The sequence below is a fragment of the Xenopus tropicalis genome, chromosome 4, assembly GCF_000004195.4.
Source record: "Xenopus tropicalis strain Nigerian chromosome 4, UCB_Xtro_10.0, whole genome shotgun sequence".
NCBI lineage: Eukaryota > Metazoa > Chordata > Amphibia > Anura > Pipidae > Xenopus > Xenopus tropicalis.
This window is the reverse complement of record NC_030680.2, coordinates 153,779,362-153,803,756: the sequence shown is the minus strand read 5'-3', so window position 1 is coordinate 153,803,756 and position 24,395 is coordinate 153,779,362. Positions and strand designations below refer to the sequence as shown.

The 24,395-nt window shown below is 49.7% G+C and overlaps 1 protein-coding gene across 1 annotated transcript in view; it reads left to right on the top strand.

Moving 5' to 3' along the window:
* Positions 1-24,244, top strand: part of stab1 (stabilin 1) — a 153,678-nt gene extending 129,434 nt beyond the window's left edge. The window contains 19 exon segments of the mRNA XM_031901368.1: positions 3,998-4,174; positions 4,287-4,373; positions 6,780-6,920; positions 7,749-7,811; positions 8,059-8,227; positions 8,537-8,686; positions 9,579-9,683; positions 11,614-11,721; positions 12,148-12,341; positions 13,267-13,411; positions 14,796-14,929; positions 15,195-15,360; positions 15,689-15,795; positions 16,456-16,575; positions 18,840-18,992; positions 19,365-19,469; positions 22,529-22,675; positions 23,078-23,179; positions 23,512-24,244. Of these exon segments, the coding sequence (XP_031757228.1) occupies positions 3,998-4,174; positions 4,287-4,373; positions 6,780-6,920; positions 7,749-7,811; positions 8,059-8,227; positions 8,537-8,686; positions 9,579-9,683; positions 11,614-11,721; positions 12,148-12,341; positions 13,267-13,411; positions 14,796-14,929; positions 15,195-15,360; positions 15,689-15,795; positions 16,456-16,575; positions 18,840-18,992; positions 19,365-19,469; positions 22,529-22,675; positions 23,078-23,179; positions 23,512-23,568 (2,430 nt within the window). The 3' untranslated portion in view covers positions 23,569-24,244.
* The last annotated feature ends 151 nt before the right edge of the window (positions 24,245-24,395 follow it).

The window sequence follows — 24,395 nt, the reverse complement described above, 5'->3', positions numbered from 1 at the left end:
GTAGCCACAGAATGACACTGCCTGGAATTAGACAACTTGTTATCAACAAAAACCCCCAGATCCTTCTCCATTAAGGATCCCCCCAACTCACTCCCATTCAGTAGATAGTTTGTGTTTATATTATTTCTACCAAAGGGCAGAACTTTGCACTTATCAACATTGAACCCCATTTCCCAGTTTGCTGCCCAGTTTCCCAGTCAAATCGCTCTGCAAAGCGGCACATCCTGCATGGAACTTATAGTTTTGCACAATTTAGTATCAATAGAAACAGTACTGTCTGTGCCCCCCCCCAGGGCATTAATAAACAAGTTATAAAGCAAAGGCCCAAGGACTGACCCCTGCGGTACCCACTAACCACACTGGTCCAATTAGAAAATGTTCCATTTCCCCCCACTCTTTGTACTCTATCCTTCAGCCAGTTCTCTATCCAATTACAAATATTATGTTCTAGGCCAATATTCCTTAATTTGATCATTAACCTTCTGTGCGGTACTGTATCAAACGCTTTAGCAAAGTCCAAGTAGATCCCATCCACTGCCATTCCAGCATCAAGGTTCCTGCTCACCTCCTCATAAAAGGCAACTAAATTAGTCTGGCAAGATCTGTTACCCATAAACCCCTGCGGCACAAACTAATAGTATTGTGAACTGCAATGTATTCAAGTACCCTATCCCTTATTACCCCTTCCAGAAGCTTTCCTACTACTGATGTCAGACTAACAGGCCTATAGTTTTCAGGCTGAGAACGGGATCCCTGTTTAAATAACGGCACCACATTAGCAATCCGCCAGTCTCTTGGCACCATGCCAGACCTCAATGAATCCTGGGAAATGAAGTGAAGAGGTTTGGCAATCACAGCGCTCAGCTCATTTAATACCCTGGGATGAATCCCATCCGGCCCTGGACCTTTGTTTACCTTTACATGTTCCAGTCTCTTTTGAATCCCCCCCCGAGTGCCCCACGCGCCAGTAGCTAAATTACTAGAACTGGGCATATTACAAGGGAAGCCTTCATTATCTGGCTCCTCAGATGTATAGACAGATGGGAAATAAGAGATCAAAATTTCAGCTTTTTCCCCGTTCTCATCAACCAACTTACCCCCCCGTGATAATAAAGTTCCCACCCCTTCTTGCTTCATTTTTTTACTATTCACATAATTTAAAAATAATTTAGGTTTCTTTTTACTCCTAGCTGCAATATCCCTTCTCTCTATTTTAGCTGCCTGATAGCTTTTTTGCTGCTTTATTTGCCCCCCTGTACCTGATGAAAGCCCCAGCTGCCCCAGCTAACTTGAATGCCCTAAAAGCAGGTTTTTTCTTACCAACCCCGACAATAACACTTTTATTCAGCCATAAAGGTTTTGCTTTGCGATGCCTCTCCTTGCTTACAAGGGGGATATACTGTTGTGTATACCTACAAAGCAATGTTATAAAGATGTTCCATTTCCCTTCTGTGCCTAACCCCATGAAAAGCCTTTCCCAGCTGCCACATTGCAGAGATGCCCTTATACTGGCAAAGTCTGCACGTCTGAGCGTTTAGTTACTCCCTTATAGAGCTGTCTCTGCAGCATTATCCCAAAGGAGACCATGTTGGGATCACTGTTCCCCAAATGCCCCCCCCCCCACACAAATGTTAGAGATAAGTTCATTATTATTAGAAATCACCAGGTCCAATATAGAGTCATTCCTAGTGGGTTCTTGAACTGCCTGAAATAAAAAGTTGCCATTTAGCATATTTACAAACCTACTAGCTGTTTCTGACTTAGCCCCCCCATTACCCCAGTAGCCCCCCCATTACCCCAGTAGCCCCCCCATTACCCCAGTAGCCCCCCCATTACCCCAGTAGCCCCCCCATTACCCCAGTAGCCCCCCCCATTACCCCAGTAGCCCCCCATTACCCCAGTAGCCCCCCCATTACCCCAGTCAGTGCCGGATAATTAAAGTCCCCCATAATAACAACGTGACCCAGTTTTGAAGCCCCCCCATTTGCAACAATAGCTGGGCCTCATCCCCCTCATCTATACGGGGGGTTTATAACATACACCAATGATCATTTTCTTTGTGACCTTCAGCCCTACTGACATTTCTACCCAAAGAGATTCGACGTTTCATTGGTAATGTCTTTATTACATGGCTTTAAATCTGACTTTACGTAAAGACAAACCCCTCCCCCTTTATAATCCCTCTGTCCCTCCTAAACAGGGTGGAACCATCGGCTTAACAGAAACCCTTCCTTTATTAAATAAAACAAATGATGTCACAGGCTGAATGGGAGGGGCAACACCTTGCTGTGAGGTCACAAACTAGTAGCAAAGTCCCGCCCTCCCCTATACTGAATGCAAAGCTCCCTCCCACCAACTGGGGGCGCTCTTTCCCCATATACCCCCAGATATACCCCCAGATACACACCCAGATACACACCCAGATACTCACCCAGATATACCCCCAGATATACCCCCAGATACTCACCCAGATATACCCCCAGATATACCCCCAGATACACACCCAGATACACACCCAGATACACACCCAGATACACACCCAGATATACCCCCAGATATACCCCCAGATACACACCCAGATACACACCCAGATACACACCCAGATACTCACCCAGATATACCCCCAGATACTCACCCAGATATACCCCCAGATACATACCCAGATACTCACCCAGATACTCACCCAGATACTCCCCCAGATATACCCCCAGATATACCCCCAGATATACCCCCAGATACACACCCAGATACTCACCCAGATATACCCCCAGATATACCCCCAGATACTCACCCAGATATACCCCCAGATACTCACCCAGATACTCACCCAGATACTCCCCCAGATATACCCCCAGATACTCACCCAGATACACCCCCAGATACATACCCAGATACTCACCCAGATACTCACCCAGATACTCCCCCAGATATACCCCCAGATATACCCCCAGATATACCCCCAGATACACACCCAGATACTCACCCAGATATACCCCCAGATATACCCCCAGATACTCACCCAGATATACCCCCAGATACTCACCCAGATACTCACCCAGATACTCCCCCAGATATACCCCCAGATATACCCCCAGATACTCACCCAGATACACACCCAGATACCCACCCAGATACTCACCCAGATATACCCCCAGATATACCCCCAGATACTCACCCAGATATACCCCCAGATATACCCCCAGATATACCCCCAGATACACACCCAGATACCCACCCAGATACTCACCCAGATATACCCCCAGATATACCCCCAGATACTCACCCAGATATACCCCCAGATATACCCCCAGATATACCCCCAGATACACACCCAGATACACACCCAGATACTCACCCAGATACTCACCCAGATATACCCCCAGATATACCCCCAGATACTCACCCAGATATACTCCCAGATACATACCCAGATACATACCCAGATACTCACCCAGATATACCCCCAGATATACCCCCAGATATACCCCCAGATACTCCCCCAGATACTCCCCCAGATATACCCCCAGATGTACCCCCAGATACACCCCCAGATACACCCCCAGATACACACCCAGATATACCCCCAGATACACACCCAGATACTCCCCCAGATACTCACCCAGATACACACCCAGATACACACCCAGATATACCCCCCAGATATACCCCCAGATATACCCCCAGATACTCCCCCAGATACTCCCCCAGATACACACCCAGATACACACCCAGATATACCCCCAGATATACCCCCAGATACACCCCCAGATACACCCCCAGATACACCCCCAGATATACCCCCAGATACTCCCCAGATACTCACCCAGATACACACCCAGATATAACCCCAGTATGGGTGGGAGCCAGTAGGGGGCATTACAAGAAGTTGAGCAGTTAGTAGGAGCTTTATGTGCAGGCCCAGGGAATGCTGGGAATGCCAAGGGGCAATACCGTCTCATCACAATGATACTTTCTTCCCTCGGTTACTGCCCCCCAGGAGTCTAATCTGATGCCCCTGGTGAGGGACAAAACCCACCACCCCTACACCCTGCTGTGGCCGACAGACGCCGCCTTCAACTCTCTCCCTGAGGAGCGAAAGAACTGGTTGTACCATGAAAACCACCGGGACAAGCTGCTGGCCTACCTCAAGGGCCACATGATTCGGGCCAAGAAGGTAGGGTGGAACCGGCATAGGCAGCCAACCTGCCACTGCTGGGGGGGCAAGAGGGTGGGTGTTTCTCTTACTGGTTGTTTTACTGATACCCCAATATTTTGTCTCTTTCTAGATCTCGGCCCCCAACCTCCAGGGGCAGCGGCCATTACAGACTATGCACGGGTCCAAGATCCAGTTTGAGTGCAGCCGAGAGATCACTGTAAGTGGCCCAGTGGGGCCCAGCTTGTATGGGGGGGCAGTGTATGGGGGGCTCAGTAGGAGAGTCAGTGGGGTTCAGCTTGTATGGGGGGCTCAGTAGGGGAGTCAGTGGGGCCCGGCTTGTATGGGGGGGCTCAGAGGGGAGGGGCAGGGTATGGGGGACTCAGAGGGGGGGGCAGTGTATGGGGGGCTCAGTAGGGGAGTCAGAGGGCCCGGCTTGTATGGGGGGCTCAGGGGGGGGCAGTGTATGGGGGCTCAGTAGGAGAGTCAGTGGGGCCCGGCTTGTATGGGGGGCTCAGAGGGGGGGCAGTGTATGGGGGGCTCAGTAAGAGAGTCAGTGGGGCCCGGCTTGTATGGGGGGCTCAGAGGGGGGGGCAGTGTATGGGGGGCTCAGTAAGAGAGTCAGTGGGGCCCGGCTTGTATGGGGGGGGCTCAGAGGGGGGCAGTGTATGGGGGCTCAGTAAGAGAGTCAGTGGGGCCCGGCTTGTATGGGGGGGGCTCAGAGGGGGGGGGGCAGTGTATGGGGGCTCAGTAGGAGAGTCAGTGGGGCCCGGCTTGTATGGGGGGCTCAGGGGGGGGGCAGTGTATAGGGGCTCAGTAGGAGAGTCAGTGGGGCCCGGCTTGTATGGGGGGCTCAGAGGGGGGGCAGTGTATGGGGGGCTCAGAGGGGGGGGCAGTGTATAGGGGCTCAGTAGGAGAGTCAGTGGGGCCTGGCTTGTATGGGGGGCTCAGAGGGGGGGGCAGTGTATAGGGGCTCAGTAGGAGAGTCAGTGGGGCCCGGCTTGTATGGGGGGCTCAGAGGGGGGGCAGTGTATGGGGGCTCAGTAGGAGAGTCAGTGGGGCCCGGCTTGTATGGGGGGCTCAGAGGGGGGGCAGTGTATAGGGGCTCAGTAGGAGAGTCAGTGGGGCCCGGCTTGTATGGGGGCTCAGAGGGGGGGCAGTGTATGGGGGCTCAGTAGGAGAGTCAGTGGGGCCCGGCTTGTATGGGGGGCTCAGAGGGGGGGCAGTGTATAGGGGCTCAGTAGGAGAGTCAGTGGGGCCCCAGTATTCCCGCCGGATGATCCCACCTAGGTACTCACCCCCCTACTCCCGCCGGATGATCCCAGCTAGGAACTCACCCCGGTACTCCCGCCGGATGATCCCACCTAGGTACTCACCCCCCTACTCCCGCCGGATGATCCCAGCTAGGTACTCACCCCGGTACTCCCGCCGGATGATCCCACCCAGGAACTCACCCCGGTACTCCCGCCGGATGATCCCACCCAGGAACTCATCCCGGTCCACGCGTAGGGCCCCTTCACTGGGAACACTCCCAGGTGCTGACTTGGCTCCTCTTACTGAACACCACATGCCCTGAACTCCAGCCATGAGTGCTGGGGGGGGGGTCTTAACCCATCTTGCTCCTAGTGGGGCAATCTCTACCCATTCTCTCCCTACCCTGCCTGTCACTCCTAGAGAGACCTATCACCATACTCTCCTGACTAGAGCACCAGCCTGTTATACACCTCTTTACAGAGGGAGGTCCCAGGACTAAAACCTGCTGACCATGGGAGCCTTCCCCTTTAATACCCCAACACCCCACCCAGTGGCTGCTGCCTGAACTGCAGGGAAACTCCCTTTTAGCACATAAACATCTAGGACCACCTTTAGGTGTCCAAATCCCCCAAGGCCTCCCTCTAGTGCCTGTCTAAAGGGGAACTCATCCCGAAGGGGCCCAATCCTTTGGGGTCCCTACACAAACATATAACAAGGAATAGGTTCTGCCCCAGTTGTAGGTTCTACCTCAGCTGAATGTGCAAATTCAAATATAAAGTACAAAAATTGTACAAAATTAAATTTCTTTTACTGGGGTCTTAGGGAGACTCTACCTGTCTGTGCCCCCTGAGGCCCAAACTGGCTGTTTGTCTGTGCCCGGTACCTACGGATTCGCACTCCTTGCTGCCTGGGGCTCCTGTCTGGGGCAAATCATTTCTCTAAAGCCCCCTCCCCACCCCGTCTCCCCTCTCTCTCAGGACAAGGGGCCGGGCAGGTAGTTCCCCTCATTCGGGCTCCCCCTGGGCATTGGGTTGGTGCCAGCGCCTCTCACCCGCAGTTGGTTGTTGGATGTAAGTTGAAATGATTGGCCGGTAAGTTGGTCCGAGTTATGTTCATCTTTTATTGGGAAGTTTTTAATAAAAAACATAAAAACCCTCAGTCACGATCCTTCTGCCAACGCTTCTGCCCACGCTCACTCCTTGCAAATAGGAAACGCCATGAAATCACCTGGCACTTGCGCCAAAAGTGGGTGGAGCAATGCTAACCACTGATTGGTTGCTAGGATTTACTGCCCCAGTGTTGGTAAATAATCCAACACTGGGGCAGTAAATGGGAGGGGCAGGGGTAACTTGGGTTCCATTTCTCTGTGCAGGGGGATATTGTGGTGGGCGGAGCCAGAATTATCCAGCGCGACATGGAGTTTGATATTGGAATTGCCCATGGAATCGATCAGCTATTGGAACCTCCCGATATCGGAGCTCGATGTGATCAGCTGGTAACTACCGAGATAAAGGTAAGTCCCCTTCCTGAGAATGAATATCCAAAAGTAGGGTGGGCAGTATCGTGGCCAATGTGCCCTATCCGGAGTAGGGTGGGCAGTACCGTGCCCAATGTGCCCTATCCGGAATAGGGTGGGCAGTATCGAGCCCAATGTGCCCTATCCGGAGTAGGGTGGGCAGTATCGTGACCAATGTGCCCTATCCGGAGTAGGGTGGGCAGTACCGTGCCCAATGTGCCCTATCCGGAATAGGGTGGGCAGTATCGAGCCCAATGTGCCCTATCCGGAGTAGGGTGGGCAGTATCGTGCCCAATGTGCCCTATCCGGAGTAGGGTGGGCAGTATCGTGCCCAATATGCCCTATCCGGAGTAGGGTGGGCAGTATCGCGCCCAATGTGCCCTATCCGGAGTAGGGTGGGCAGTATTGCGCCCAATGTGCCCTATCCGGAGTAGGGTGGGCAGTATCGTGCCCAATGTGCCCTATCCGGAGTAGGGTGGGCAGTATCGCGCCCAATGTGCCCTATCCGGAGTAGGGTGGGCAGTATCGCGCCCAATGTGCCCTATCCGGAGTAGGGTGGGCAGTATCGCGCCCAATGTGCCCTATCCGGAGTAGGGTGGGCAGTATCGCGCCCAATGTGCCCTATCCGGAGTAGGGTGGGCAGTACCGCGCCCAATGTGCCCTATCCGGAGTAGGGTGGGCAGTATCGCGCCCAATGTGCCCTATCCGGAGTAGGGTGGGCAGTACCGCGCCCAATGTGCCCTATCCGGAGTAGGGTGGGCAGCATCGTGCCCAATGTGCCAGAGTTATTAAGGGCAAGTAAACACTCTGCCGTCTGTATTTCAGGCCTCCTATCGCTGCGGCGTGTGTGGGTTTGAGCGGCCCTGTCCCTATGGCACGACTGATACCGTAAGTAGCACATAATTAGGGGCATCAGAGACTGGTTATTCCTTGTAACAATGCCCCCCCCCTGCCCCAGAGCAATGCCCCCAGTAGTATTGTTTGGCCGACCCTTTGTACATATAAACATAAAGTCCTGGGGTGCCCCTGGGGGTTTGTGGGGCTATGATTTTGTATTGCCCCAGAGGATAAATGGTTTTGTGATACAGGGGGCTGTTGGGGGGGGCAGAATCACTCTCGGGTTTGTTTCCTGCAGGGCAAAGTGGAGCTCTGCTCTCGGAGGCACTCCAGCCCCTTCTCTCTCAGGCAGCACTCTCCTTACTCCTCTCTCTTCCTGTCCCCTCGGCGCAGCTGTGTGCGGAAATGCCTGTCTGTCTCATGGAGACCCCAGTGCTGCAAGAACCACTATGGGAGGGACTGCCAAGGTACGGGCACCTCTATGGGCATCAGCCCGAAGGGCAACTGGGAGCGCCCACTGGGATACGGGTTGATCAGCCGGAGTAACTTGCCTGGCACCCACCTCTAACTCACTAGTATCCATTAGTAACAGGTGCCCACCTTGTGCCCCCCCATGTAAAGAGCAGACCTCCCTATGGGCATAAATCCAAGGTGTTTTGTCTAATGCCACCATTATCCTCGCATGAAGATGGGGTACAGATGGGCACAGTCCGGTATTTCGGGGCTGAGTGTATTTACTGAGATTAGGAACTAAATTTGCCCCCTGTTGCTTTCAGTCTGCCCCGGGGGGTTGGAAGCTCCATGCAGCCGCCATGGTGAGTGCAGCGACGGCTTCTCAGGGACCGGAGGGTGTAACTGCCAGGAAGGCTTCAATGGCACGGCTTGTGAGGTGTGTGCCCCGGGCAGATACGGTGCCAGCTGCACAGGTAATAAGGGGGCACTGGGGTAATAAACTGGGGGGCGTTTATAGCTGAACACACTGTACATAGAGGGGGGTACAGGCAGCGGGGGGGCAGTTAAGGTAATAAATTGGGGGGAGTTTATAGCTGAACACAATGTACATAGAGGGGGGTACAGGCAGCGGGGGGCAGTTAAGGAAATAAATTTGGGTGCATTTATAGCTGAACACAATGTACATAGAGGGGGGTACAGGCAGCGGGGGGGCAGTTAAGGAAATAAATTTGGGTGCATTTATAGCTGAACACAATGTACATAGAGGGGGGTACAGGCAGCGGGGGGGCAGTTAAGGTAATACATTGGGGTGCGTTTATAGCTGAACACAATGTACATAGAGGGGCGGTACAGGCAGTGGGGGGCGCAGTTAAGGTAATAAATTGGGGGGCGTTTATAGCTGAACACAATGTACATAGAGGGGGGGTACAGGCGGGGGGGTAGTTAAGGTAATAAATTGGGGGGCATTTATAGCTGAACACAATGTACATAGAGGGGGGTACAGGCGGGGGGGGCAGTTAAGGTAATAAATTGGGGGGCATTTATAGCTGAACACACTGTACATAGAGGGGGGTACAGGCGGGGGGGGCAGTTAAGGTAATAAACTGGGGTGCATTTATAGCTGAACACAATGTACATAGAGGGGGGTACAGGCAGGGGGGGGTAGTTAAGGTAATAAATTGGGGGGCATTTATAGCTGAACACACTGTACATAGAGGGGGGGTACAGGCAGGGGGGGTAGATAAGGAATGGGCAGAACAGATGTCCCCAAGCTTTCCAGCCCCTGCTCCAGTGTCGGGGTATTTCCCGGGGTACTGACCCCTCCCTTATCCTGTGACCCCCAGTCTTTTCCCTGTGTCTCTATAGGATGTACCTGCACCCCCAACGGGCAGTGCAACGATGGCGTCTCTGGCGACGGCTTCTGTTTCTGTCAGGAGGGTTGGACTGGCGCCAACTGTGAGACCAAACTGGGTGAGCGACCAACATGGGGTTCCTACTCACATATTGGGGTGCTCACAATGGGTGCTAACAGAGGCCACAGATCTGACAAGGGATGCCTAGCAAAGAAAGGGTTAAACTTCCCTCCCAGCCAGGTAATTAGGTGGCAGCTGAGGGTAGAGCTACTCCTGCAGGTAAAGGGGCGCCCCCCCATACCTATGGGCTTTTCCTTGGGTGCCTGCCTGAGTCAGCTCTTGTGGGAAGGAGCACCCCAAGGATCACCGGTCCCTGTGTGGGGGGAACCTAAGGAACCTGGGGGAAAGCGGCCTGAGAGGTTCCTGTGGGGGTGGCAAAACCTGCGAGACTGTGAGTTATACTGATTGGGGGTTCTTGAAGGTTCTTGGCCAAGGGGCCCCAGGATGGAAGGGAAGCCCCATAGATACAAAGCTCTGGGCAGATCCAGGGTTTCATTTTCTGTATTTTTTTCATCTTTGGAGAAGCTTTAATTAATCTGGCCAAGTGCCACTTGTGCTGCATTCAACTGTCTGTGCCTCTGGTTTGGGGGTGTGTATAGGGTGCCCCCCCCCCAGTGACCCCACAATCCAACAACCTGAAATCGGCACAATGGGGAAATATAAACATTAAATATCAACATTAATTATTCTGCTAATGTGCTCAGGAAGTTACAGTGGGCCTGTATCTCAGTGGGTCTTAATAAAGTACCCCAAAAAGTGGATAAAAAAAGACCCTCATATTAAGAGCGACCCCCACTTAGAAGAACAACAATGCAAACAAAAAACTCCAGACTCCCACCCAGCAGGTCACCCCAGGTACGACAGTGAAAGTTCACCTTTTGATAAATAAGCCCACGGCGAGCTCTAACTTCACTCTTTGATAAACCCCCAAATGGGCTTCTTCTATTTCTGTACCTGCCATTGGCTCCAGTCCCAAGGTACCACTTGGCCCATTCCCCCAGAGAAGGCCTGACTAAGATACATCACTGCCCTACACTATCCACCTTTGGCTCCAGTCCCAAGGTACCACTTGGCCCATTCCCCCAGAGAAGGCCTGACTGAGATACATCACTGCCCTACACTATCCACCTTTGGCTCCAGTCCCAAGGTACCACTTGGCCCATTCCCCCAGAGAAGGCCTGACTGAGATACATCACTGCCCTACACTATCCACCTTTGGCTCCAGTCCCACTGTACCACTTGGCCCATTACACCAGAGAAGGCCTGACTGAGATACATCACTGCCCTACACTATCCACCTTTGGCTCCAGTCCCACTGTACCACTTGGCCCATTCCCCCAGAGAAGGCCTGACTGAGATACATCACTGCCCTACACTATCCACCTTTGGCTCCAGTCCCAAGGTACCACTTGGCCCATTCCCCCAGAGAAGGCCTGACTGAGATACATCACTGCCCTACACTATCCACCTTTGGCTCCAGTCCCAAGGTACCACTTGGCCCATTCCCCCAGAGAAGGCCTGACTGAGATACATCACTGCCCTACACTATCCACCTTTGGCTCCAGTCCCAGGGTACCACTTGGCCCATTCCCCCAGAGAAGGCCTGACTGAGATACATCATTGCCCTACACTATCCACCTTTGGCTCCAGTCCCAGGGTACCACTTGGCCCATTCCCCCAGAGAAGGCCTGACTGAGATACATCACTGCCCTACACTATCCACCTTTGGCTCCAGTCCCAGGGTACCACTTGGCCCATTCCCCCAGAGAAGGCCTGACTGAGATACATCATTGCCCTACACTATCCACCTTTGGCTCCAGTCCCAAGGTACCACTTGGCCCATTCCCATTTTAGTTACAGGAGATTGTGTAGAGTCCACACTCATTGGCTTATTTCAGTCTCTGGAGGTGTTTGTATGGAGAAGGCCAATATGGCCGCCATCCTGTCCATGTCTTTCTCCTGACACTTGGTAATGGTCTTGTATCCAGATGTGAAACCAGTGTGCTCCCCGCCATGTGATACCCAAGCGACTTGCCGCCCCAACAATACCTGTGAATGCAACCCCCACTATGAAGGCGATGGAAGGAACTGCACCGGTAAGACCAGTTGCCATACCAGTAACCAGATCTTCTCCCCATTTAAAGAGAGGTTGGAGGAAAGTTTATTCATTTTTCTAATGATTATGACCCACACATGGATGATAAATGCTGTATCCGTACACATCTGTCCATGCAGTACTTTCCCCCAACCCCGTAGCAAGAGACAGGGTGGGGGCAGTAAGTGGGAGGACATGGCTGGGGTGGCATATAATAAAATAAGGTAACCAAGAGACCTTCTTATGGCCACTTATTGGGGGTCTTTCCCTAATAAGTGTCTTCATTTAAGTCTCAGCCAATCAGAGAGAGGAACCGCCCACTAGCAAGAACTAAGTATCTCAAACCTGAAGTCTGGCCAATCAGCAACACTTGGTCCCTCCCAGTGGTTCCCATGTGATCACATTTGTCTTTGCTTTCTTTGTACAGTGATTGACCAATGTGCCCAAGAAAATGGCGGCTGCAGTAGCCACGCCCAGTGCATTCAGGTTGGCATTCAGGTCTCGTGCAGATGTTTCCCAGGTTACGAAGGCGACGGCTTTTATTGCAGCCCCATCGACCTCTGTGCCAATGGGAACAATGGAGGGTGCAGCCTTCGTGCCACTTGTGTCAATATGGGGCCGGTAAGTCACCTTCAATTGCCCCCCCAGGGGCCAGGCCTCCCATTTGCCATTCTGCTGAGGCCCAAGTAAGTTCCTTGCTCTCTATCTGTATCAGCTCCGGTTCTGATGGGTTTCTATTGTTCCCAATACACAGTCCCTTTGAGGACAAGGCCAACCTGTATATAAGGGAGACACCTACAGGTCCCTGGTTCTAACCCTGGCTGCACATACTGTAGGTGGCACCTTGGAGCTGATGATGATGATGATGATGATGAGCACTTAAGTCGGGGGTTATAAATGTCTAAGAACCCCCCTCTTTTATCTCATCTCCTGAGCTCTTCCTGGGAAAGGTTACACGCATGCAATAACATGACCTGTATATCATACATGAGCCTTGTATGTGCCAGCCCTCTGCTGGATGGTCCCTGTGCTGGGGATACGTGCTTGCCCACTGACCACCAACTCCCTTGCCCATAGGGGTCACTGTAGCTTGGGTTTGGGGCTCAGGCTTTGGGCTTGGGGACCCCCTGGTGAGTGACAGGCTCTGGCTTTAGGGCTTAGGGCTTTGGGCTTAGGGCTTTGGGCTCAGGGCTTTGGGGCTTGGGGCTTTGGGCTTGGAGCTTTGGGCTTGGAGCTTTGGGCTTGGAGCTTTGGGCTTGGAGCTTTGGGCTCAGGGCTTTGGGCTTAGGGCTTTGGGCTCAGGGCTTTGGGGCTTTGGGCTTTGGGGCTTTGGGCTTGGAGCTTTGGGCTCAGGGCTTTGGGGCTCGGGGCTTTGGGGCTTTGGGCTTGGGGCTTTGGGCTTGGGGCTTTGGGCTTTGGGCTTGGAGCTTTGGAGCTTTGGGGCTTTGGGCTTTGGGGCTTTGGGCTCAGGGCTTGGGGCTTGGGGCTCGGAGCTTTGGGCTTGGGGACCCCCCAGTGAGTGACAGACTCGGGTCGCACTTTGCAGAGTATCCGGAGGTGTGAGTGCCATGATGGTTACGTTGGGAATGGGATTCAGTGCTTGGAGAAAGCCGTCCCTCCCCTCGACCGATGCCTGGAACGGAACGGGCGCTGCCACCCCCTCGCTGCCTGCGCCGACCTACACTATCAAGGTTTGGCCTTTGTCTCCCTTGTACGGAACGGTGCCTCATACTAACCTAGTAACCTAGTAACATAGTAACCTAGTAACCTACATAGTAACCTAGTAACCTACATAGTAACCTAGTAACCTACATAGTAACATAGTAACCTACATAGTAACATAGTAACCTACATAGTAACATACTAACCTAGTAACATGGTAACTTAGTAACATAGTAACCTAGTAACATGGTAACCTAGTAACATAGTAACCTAGTAACATGGTAACCTAGTAACATGGTAACTTACATAGTAACCTCGTAACATAGTAACCTCGTAACATAGTAACCTACATAGTAACATAGTAACCTACATAGTAACATAGTAACATACTAACCTAGTAACATGGTAACCTTGTAACATGGTAACTTAGTAACATAGTAACCTAGTAACATGGTAACCTAGTAACATGGTAACCTAGTAACATGGTAACTTAGTAACATAGTAACCTAGTAACATGGTAACTTAGTAACATAGTAACCTAGTAACATGGTAACCTAGTAACATAGTAACCTAGTAACATAGTAACCTAGTAACATGGTAACATAGTAACCTAGTAACATGGTAACCTAGTAACATAGTAACATAGTAACCTAGTAACATGGTAACCTAGTAACATAGTAACATAGTAACCTGGTAACATGGTAACCTAGTAACATGGTAACATAGTAACATAGTAACATGGTAACCTAGTAACATGGTAACATAGTAACCTAGTAACATGGTAACATAGTAACATGGTAACATAGTAACCTAGTAACATGGTAACCTAGTAACATAGTAACATAGTAACCTGGTAACATGGTAACCTAGTAACATGGTAACATAGTAACATGGTAACCTAGTAACATGGTAACGTAGTAACCTAGTAACATGGTAACATAGTAACATGGTAACATAGTAACCTAGTAACATGGTAACCTAGTAACAGAGAGAGGGGCGTTCTGGGCGCCAAACTGTAGAGTCTGAGTCAATTGGAGAATTAGTGGATCATTAGGGAGGTTCCCGGCGGGGACAATAGACGATTAAGGGAGAAACTAAGGATTTCGGGAGAAATGGGACTGATTATTGTGTAACTGGTGCCCCTGTGGGACGGATAAAGCCGAGTGCAGTAATGGTTGTAGCACAACTGCTTTTAAGGGGTTAATTTCCCCCCCCAAGTAATCACCCTCTTCCCTAAAGGGAAACAGAATCCGCTGAATTCTCTATAGAAGATATTCCAGGGGTGGGTGGGGGGCACTGTCAATGTCACATTGCCCGAAACATGTTGTGTTTTTTGGTCTGAAATAAATAGCATTTTAGCAGAATTCTGCTTTATGGTGCTCTCCTCTATATTTGGATTATTTTGTTTCCTAGAGAAAACGGGGGGAGTTTTCCACCTGCAGTCGCCTAAGGGGCCCTATCGGCTGACGTACCCCGCGGCGGAGGAGGCCTGTGCCACACAAGGAGCCGCCATAGCCACTTTCAGCCAACTGTCAGCTGCCCAGCAGGTACCCACCTTATACACTGGCCCCGGGGCTGGACTGTACCCCCTGCTTTGGGTCAGTACTTAGTCCAAGTCGTTACGGGTGTGGGGACCAGTGAGCGCTGAATGCAAATGGCACAGTTAGAATATGAAAAGCAACATCTGATTGGTTGCTGAGGGCAATCTAACCGCCAAGTCATTTGCTTCCCAAGGGTATTACTGTATAGCGGCCAATATGGCACCTGATTGCATCACATGATTCCTAGTAACTCTCTGATTGGCTCCTCTAGCTGGGCATGCATGTGTGTAAGGTGGGATGGCTGTACAACTGGACTGCTGGGTACCCTACCACCTACCCCCACCCCTCCTGCGGCGACGGCCATGTTGGCATTGTGGATTACAAACAAAGGAACAACAGGAGCGAGACTTGGGATGTCTTCTGCTTCCGGGTGCAAGGTGAGAGCCCCCTCTGGGTGCAGAGCCTACTCCAGGAATCTGGGTGACCCCCCCAAGTCCTACTGTCGCTTTACTCTTCCCATGGCCCATAGATCAGTTGTGCTGGGCTAGCTCCCCAAGGGGCAAATGAAGTGGGCATTTCTAAAGAGCAAGGGTTATATAATGGGGTTAAATTCTCTTGAGGAGATGGAATGAGTAATGGGGTATGGGTCTCTCTGGGGGGGGGGGGGGGACATATCTGCACCCTGTTCCAGGAGTCCCACTCAATGAATAGGGCTGAGGGGGTTATTATTTCAACCCTAAGTGAAGAATTCCTTCCCCCTCCCAGACGTGCAGTGCTCTTGCCCCGAGGGGTATGTGGGCGACGGAAGCTTCTGCAATGGGAATCTGCTGGAGGTTCTGGAGTCCATGCCGCATTGCTTCATCTTTTACTCAGTAAGTAGCGGGGGGGGGGGGGGGTCGCTTTTCCACACAAAGCAAACCTGGACCCTTCGTCTTGGCCTTTCCAAAGCAGTTGGGGGTCTTTATGGGGAGGGGTAACACCCAGGAACAAGGGATTTGTGCTCCTCATTGGGAAAAGTCCCCTCATGGAATGTCAAGGAACAATGATAAGGAAATATTACATTCATTTCATATGTTGTCTTTAAACCCAAGATGGTTCTGGACCAATTACGTCACTTATGCCCATTAGACTGATGCCCATTGGCCAAGGCTTCTCACACTGGCTCTTTCTATTGAATAACAGATCATTGGTCCAATTATGGATGTAGGGACAGAGTTGAGGAGATGATTTCCTTAAGGTACAATGTAGTCTGACCCGAATTGGGGGAATGAGAGACAAGTTCTGGGGCGCAATGTGCGGCAGCCAATCAGTGTTCCGTGTAATGTACCAATGGCAGAAACACAAAATGGACATGGAAAGGGTCTCAAAGGGCTGTCTGATGTTAAAATGGCCTCCTTCAGCCCTACATGGGGGTAACTGGAGGGAATCCCATTACACTGGAGAATTTTTTCGGCTATTGTTATTGGGCAAGAGATTCCCATTAGGGATCCAGTCTGGCTCTGATTCGCTACTGGTCTTGTGTCCATTTGCAGAAGTTACTGGAATATGCCAATGCCACCCAGGAAGGGGCTGAATTTCTTGGGTTCCTTTCTAATCGGACATCGTATAAAACATTCTTTGTACCTGAGGATGGGAGCTTCCATAGCAACACGGTAGGTACCAACTAAGCACAAACCCTCCATTAACCCCCTCCATCTATTTGCTCCACCCCTTGGCTCAACCTCCCCCATCCTTCCTGTTTATCTTCTCATGTTCAACCCCCTCCATCTATTTGCTCCACCCCTTGGCTCAATGTCCCCCATCCTTCCTGTTTATCTTCTCATGTTCAACCCTCTCCATCTATTTGCTCCATCCCTTGGCTCAACGTCCCCCATCCTTCCTGTTTATCTTCTCATGTTCAACCCCCTTCATCTATTTGCTCCACCCCTTGGCTCAACATCCCCCATCCTTCCAGTTTATCTTCTCATGTTCAACCCCCTCCATCTATTTGCTCCACCCCTTGGCTCAATGTCCCCCATCCTTCCTTTTTATCTTCTCATGTTCAACCCCCTTCATCTATTTGCTCCACCCCTTGGCTCAACATCCCCCATCCTTCCTGTTTATCTTCTCATGTTCAACCCCCTCCATCTATTTGCTCCACCCCTTGGCTCAACCTCCCCCATCCTTCCTATTTATCTTCTCATGTTCAACCCCCTCCATCTATTTGCTCCATCCCTTGGCTTAACCTCCCCCATCCTTCCTGTTTATCTTCTCATGTTCAACCCCCTTCATCTATTTGCTCCACCCCTTGGCTCAACATCCCCCATCCTTCCAGTTTATCTTCTCATGTTCAACCCCCTCCATCTATTTGCTCCACCCCTTGGCTCAATGTCCCCCATCCTTCCTTTTTATCTTCTCATGTTCAACCCCCTTCATCTATTTGCTCCACCCCTTGGCTCAACATCCCCCATCCTTCCTGTTTATCTTCTCATGTTCAACCCCCTTCATCTATTTGCTCCACCCCTTGGCTCAACATCCCCCATCCTTCCTGTTTATCTTCTCATGTTCAACCCCCTCCATCTATTTGCTCCACCCCTTGGCTCAACGTCCCCCATCCTTCCTGTTTATCTTCTCATGTTCAACCCTCTCCATCTATTTGCTCCACCCCTTGGCTTAACCTCCCCCATCCTTCCTGTTTATCTTCTCATGTTCAACCCCCTTCATCTATTTGCTCCACCCCTTGGCTCAATGTCCCCCATCCTTCCTGTTTATCTTCTCATGTTCAACCCCCTCCATCTATTTGCTCCATCCCTTGGCTTAACCTCCCCCATCCTTCCTGTTTATCTTCTCATGTTCAACCCCCTTCATCTATTTGCTCCACCCCTTGGCTCAACATCCCCCATCCTTCCTGTTTATCTTCTCATGTTCAACCCCCTCCATCTATTTGCTCCACCCCTTGGTTTGACGTCCCCCATCCTTCCTGTTTATCTTCTCATGTTCAACCCCCTCCATCTATTTGCTCCACCCCTTGGCTCAACGTCCCCCATCCTTCCTGTTTATCTTCTCATGTTCAACCCTCTCCATCTATTTGCTCCACCCCTTGGCTTAACCTCCCCCATCCTTCCTGTTTATCTTCTCATGTTCAACCCCCTTCATCTATTTGCTCCACCCCTTGGCTCAATGTCCCCCATCCTTCCTGTTTATCTTCTCATGTTCAACCCCCTTCATCTATTTGCTCCACCCCTTGGCTCAACATCCCCCATCCTTCCTGTTTATCTTCTCATGTTCAACCCCCTCCATCTATTTGCTCCACCCCTTGGTTTGACGTCCCCCATCCTTCCTGTTTATCTTCTCATGTTCAACCCCCTCCATCTATTTGCTCCACCCCTTGGCTCAACGTCCCCCATCCTTCCTGTTTATCTTCTCATGTTCAACCCTCTCCATCTATTTGCTCCACCCCTTGGCTTAACCTCCCCCATCCTTCCTGTTTATCTTCTCATGTTCAACCCCCTCCATCTATTTGCTCCACCCCTTGGCTCAACGTCCCCCATCCTTCCTGTTTATCTTCTCATGTTCATCCCTCTCCATCTATTTGCTCCACCCCTTGGCTCAACGTCCCCCATGCTTCCTGTTTATCTTCTCATATTCTGCTTCCTCCATCTATTTGCTCCACCCCTTGGCTCAATGTCCCCCATCCTTCCTTTTTATCTTCTCATGTTCAACCCCCTCCATCTATTTGCTCCACCCCTTGGCTCAACGTCCCCCATCCTTCCTGTTTATCTTCTCATGTTCATCCCTCTCCATCTATTTGCTCCAGCCCTTGGCTCAACGTCCTATTTGCTCCTCTATACATACATTATACATACATTATACATACATTATACATACACTGCATTTACACGGCCAAATAGAAGTAACTATAGACTTTGTTCTCCAGACTTTATCATGGAGAGATCTAGAACATCATGTTTCCCAGATGGACATAATGCTGAGCTATGAAAATCTGACTGATGGAAGTTTTATCCCATCCAAGATAGGATCCAACCTGTCTATTTCAGGACATTTCTCTGCCAGTTGCGAGCAGTTTCAGGTAAGTAGGTCGTCAGCTCTTCAACCTGGAAAGAGATCCTTGTAATGAGAAGGTCCCTCTCCGCTTCCTGATTAGCACAGTGTGACCCATATCTCCTACCCTTCTGTGTCCACTTCTTACAAAACGACGGTCCTACCACTTTTCCTTAGTGCCCCCTTCATCCCTCTGTTCCCCCTGATTTCTGCCTCTGGGATTCTCTCTCTCGCCCCCAAGAACTGACTTTCTGTCCTCCCCAAATTCTGCCCCTCAAAATCTTTAAGACCAAGCCCTTGTAGCAGTAGAACATCAGCATCTCTAGATACCAGCGAATAGATCTCATTCTGATGACAGATTTAACTCTTTACTCTCAATGTTTTTCTTTCTAAACGTCAGTGTTCCAAGCTGGTCAACAACCGAGTCATCGTTCAGTGGGACATTCCGTCCTTTAACGGAATCATCCATGTCATTAAGGGGCCCTTGAGAGCGCCACTCATACCGGTAATTTCTAGATGGTTTGTGAGTCCAACGTCATTGAATGGATGGAATGGATGAGAGGTGTTTGCTGGGGCAGGGAGTGGTCCGTACCATTCTGTGCATTTGCCGTTGGCCGCACGTGGAGGGGCATATGGGCAGATCCAATTGATGCAACTGTTGGTCTGTGGGTTTTATTGAGATCCACTGCTGTCTGCAAGGAGTTTCTATGCTTTCCCCGTATCTGCATTGGTTTCCTCCGGTACCAGCAGCCAACTGGCCAATGATAAACCAGAGCCTAGATTATTGGGCGAATGTGATAGCCTCAAACAGGAAGTGTGAAGTTCAAGCAATTGGGCCAGGAAGAAGCTGAACAGCGAAACGTTGGCCAATTCTGACTCCCTGGGGGGAGAGAGCAGCGAATGGAGTGGGGGTAATGGAACATGAGACTTCAGGGGTGGGGTGCAGGTATTGGGGCTCAGGGCTATCAGTGCTGGGTAAGTAGCGCAGTGTAAGGTCTGGATGGGACATTATAGCTGTACTCCCTATGCAGGCCACTGATTGGCCAATCCTTGAATATAGGAACATTGGGGGCAAATTGATTTAAGGGGCATTTACCAAAGCCTTATTATTAGTAACAATAAACCTGGGGGTCCCACCCCGTGCTGCCTCTCCCCCCAGGAGAGTTTTTTCTAATGAGAGGGAACGCCCTGTCATCTATTTATATGTAGGGATTTAAAAAAAGGGGGGGTTCGTATATGTATTTATCCAATTTTTGATCTGATAGTTGGGTCCTGTGTGTTTCTGGGGGTACCAATTGTGGCCACGGAGTTCATAGTCTTTTTTATGGCCTTTAATAAAAACATTAAGAAAGAATAAAGGAAAACAAATAAAGAAAAGAATTGGGCCGTGTATAAACCCCCCAGTGCCCCCCTATTACATTCATCTTGTTTCCTGATCACACATTTGCCCACAACAAAATGGCCGCCATTTCTTCATCCCATAGAGAAAATAGAAATGCCCAGATCCAATATGGCCGCCGCATGTGAAGTGGCTCTGATCCGCCTACAAACTCCAATTAAATCCAACCATTTATGAAAACCCCGGTCCAACCCGGGACCCCACAATCAGGGAAGCCCTTGGAGAGGCCACATTATGGCTTCAGTACAAGATGGGGCAAGTTGAGGGGCCAAATAGGCCCAGGTAGGGCTAAAAGGAAACTCACCCCACAGGACCCTACCACCATAGGCAGCAGAGGGGGAAATAGGAATGTTGCCTCCTCTGAAATTTGTGATTTATATCCCCTGTGGTCTTATGTTTTTTTCAACATTTTAAAGGGGAACAGTACCCCCCAATCCTTTTCCAGGAGGCAACTTTATACTGAGTGACCTATCAGAGCTCATGTTAATAAAATGAAATGGGTCCCCCTGACCACAGAACTAAACCAGCTGACCCATAACTATAACATTCTGATGATGATACTAATAATGCTGCTGCTGATGATGATGCTGATGATGCTGATGATGATACTGATCATGCTGATGAAGATGATGATGATACTAATGATGATGATGATGATACTGATCATGCTGATGAAGATGATGATGATACTAATGATGATGATGATGATGATGATGATGATGGTGCTGATGATGATACTAATGATACTGATGATGATACTAATGATGCTGATGATACAGATGATGATGGTGCTGATGATGATACTAATGATGATGATGATGGTGCTGATGATGATGATGATGATACTGATGATGATGATGGTGCTGATGATGATACTGATGATGATGGTGCTGATCATGATGGTGCTGATGATGATGGTGCTGATGATGCTGATGCTAATGATGATACTAATGATGATGGTGCTGATGATGATGATGATGATGATGATGATGGTGCTGCTGCTGATGATTATAATAATGATGATGATGATGGTGCTGATGATGACGATGCTGATGCTAATGATGATACTAATGATGATGGTGATGATGATTATACTAATGATGATGATGATACTAATGATGCTGATGATGGTACTGCTGCTGATGATTATAAAAATGATGGTGCTGATGATGATACTGATGATGATACTAATGATGATGGTGCTGATGATACTAATGATGATGATGATGATGGTGCTGATGATGATACTTATTATGATGCTGATGATGATACTAATGATGATGATGATGATGCTGATGATGATGAAACTAATGATGATGATGATGATGCTGCTGCTGCTGATTATACTAATAATGATGATGATGATGATGGTGCTGATGATGACGATGCTGATGCTAATGATGATACTAATGATGATGGTGATGATGATGATGATACTAATGATGATGATGATGGTACTGCTGCTGATGATTATACTAATGATGATGATGGTGCTGATGATGATGATACTAATGATGATGATGATGGTGCTGATGATGATACTGATGATGATACTAATGATGATGGTGCTGATGATACTAATGATGATGATGATGGTGGTGCTGATGATACTAATGATGATGATGTTGCTGATGATGATACTTATTATGATGCTGATGATGATACTAATGATGATGATGATGGTGCTGATGATGATACTGATGATGATGATGATGATGATGATGATGATACTAATGATGATGCTGATGATTATACTGATGATACTAATGATGATGATGGTGCTGATGATGATACTGATGATGATGGTGATGATGATGATGATGGTGCTGATGATGATGATGCTGATGATGATACTGATGATGATGATGATGGTGATGATGATGATGATGGTGGTGGTGGTGATGATGATGGTGGTGGTGGTGATGATGATGGTGATGATGATGATGGTGCTGATGATGATGATGCTGATGATGCTGATGGTGCTGATGATGATACTAATGATGATGATGCTGATGATGATGGTGATGATGATACTAATGATGCTGATGATTATACTAATGATGCTGATGATGATGATGATGCTGATGCTATGAAGGGCTGTATGGGCGCAGAGTGACAGTTGGTATTTTTGTCTGTATGAGACTCACCTGATATTTGACCTGCAGGAAGAGAGTGCCGGGCGGATGTCTAACCCTGTGCCCGTGGCTCTAGTGGGCGCGCTGGGGGTCTCTCTGGCGCTCATTGCATTGGCAGTGGGGGGCTTCTATTATTACAAACAACACTCTGCAGGGTTCCAGTTCAGCTACATTAAGGTGAGACATCAGTTGGTTTGCACTAATGGGATGGGAATTAACCACTTCTGACAGTGGGGACTGGCCGTACTGGTGGGGGAAGACTTACCCTTGGGTCCCTCATTAACTACCCTCATTCTGCCTCTCACTCCCCTTTTATGGAACTCTGACACCCCCAGTTACTAAAATGCCAGGGAAATAGTTTAACCCGGACTAGGACCCCCCCCCCCCCCCCCCCATATTAATCAGCCCAAAACCTTCCTATGGGACTAAATGATATAAAGATTGGCAACTTCCCCCCCCTTGCTCTTTGTCTTATGTTGGCACTTAAATAAATACTTGATAATGATACCAGTGCCAGGCCATGTGACAGGAAACAGTATTATATGGGCGGAGCCAAGTGACATTCTGCTCTTGTTACAGGCTGAAACTGAGGATGGAAGTCCCGGTGGGAAGAAAATTCTGCCATTGGTGTCAATACCAAATCCAGTGTATGGAGACAGCGCCCTGATTGAGCCGTTTGAGGTAGGAATCCAAGCGAATCCCCGACCCAAAGAATCAGCGCCTCATTGGGTCTCACTTCCCTCTCACTTCCCTGTTGTGCATTGAATTGAACCTGAGATCTGTAAGCTGAAACATTCACAACAAAGGGTGCAAGGAGGGGGTTGTTTATGCAGAGCTAATAAATATAGTGTGAAAGCAAGAAGAGTAGAGGCATGTTCTGACAGTGCCCCTCCCCCGTTCTTAACCCCTGAATGCTCCAATAACACAATATAGAAACAGATTCACTCACTGAGCCGCTGTTATACACAAACCTATAGGGATAATAAGAAATCAGTTGTAATATTGTTTCCCAGGAGGAGTCGGATGACGGAGAAACCTCCGATACCTGCAACATCCTCGGCACCGACTGACGGACGACTCTCCGTTAACCCTATATTTGCCATGGGGTGACTCTGTGCAATTCACATCAAGGAACTAACATCCTACAATCAACATGGCAGCAAAGTCCCATTGTGGGGGCTGATTGGCGCCGGTGGGACCCCCCAGTCAATCTGATCCTCGTCATTAATGTTTGTGGAGTTTCATTCTGATTCAATGTGTTTCCCGGTGTGGGGAATGAATGTGACCCCCCCCCCCCGTCAGTGGGAGGAACCAATCAGTCCAATCGCTCAACAGGGATCGGACCAAATGCAGTTTATAGGGGGATATTGGTTTAACCGCAATGAAATGATCTTTATGGTGTTTCCTTCCCCAGAATTCCCTGTAATGATTCTGAATAAGTGAATTCCTGGGTAACCCCCCCGATCATCCAATAATAATAATGGGAAATGATGAGTGACAGTTGCCCATGGTTACGACTCCATCAGTCTCCTTTGTGATTGGCCCATACTGCCCCTGTCTGATTCTGCCCCCTCTCCTGTTACCCTCAAATCTCTGTCCAACTGAGCTGCCCCTTTATACCCTGCCGGGGGGCGGGGGCCCCAAAGCACTACTGATCCGCTAATGTTACTCGTTGATTAACTGTGGCCTGAAATCACTTGATTGTAAATGTCATTTGTTTTAATTAAAAAAAACCTTGAATCTGTCGCTGTTTGTTATTCATTGTAAAGGGGAAGTATTGTCAAACAGAAAACAAAAACAAATCCCCCCCCCAATCCCACTAGCCCCGCCCATCTGTTCCACTTCCTGCTGCCTCCTTTCCCAGGATGCGGCACTGTAGGATAGGAACCAATCAGCA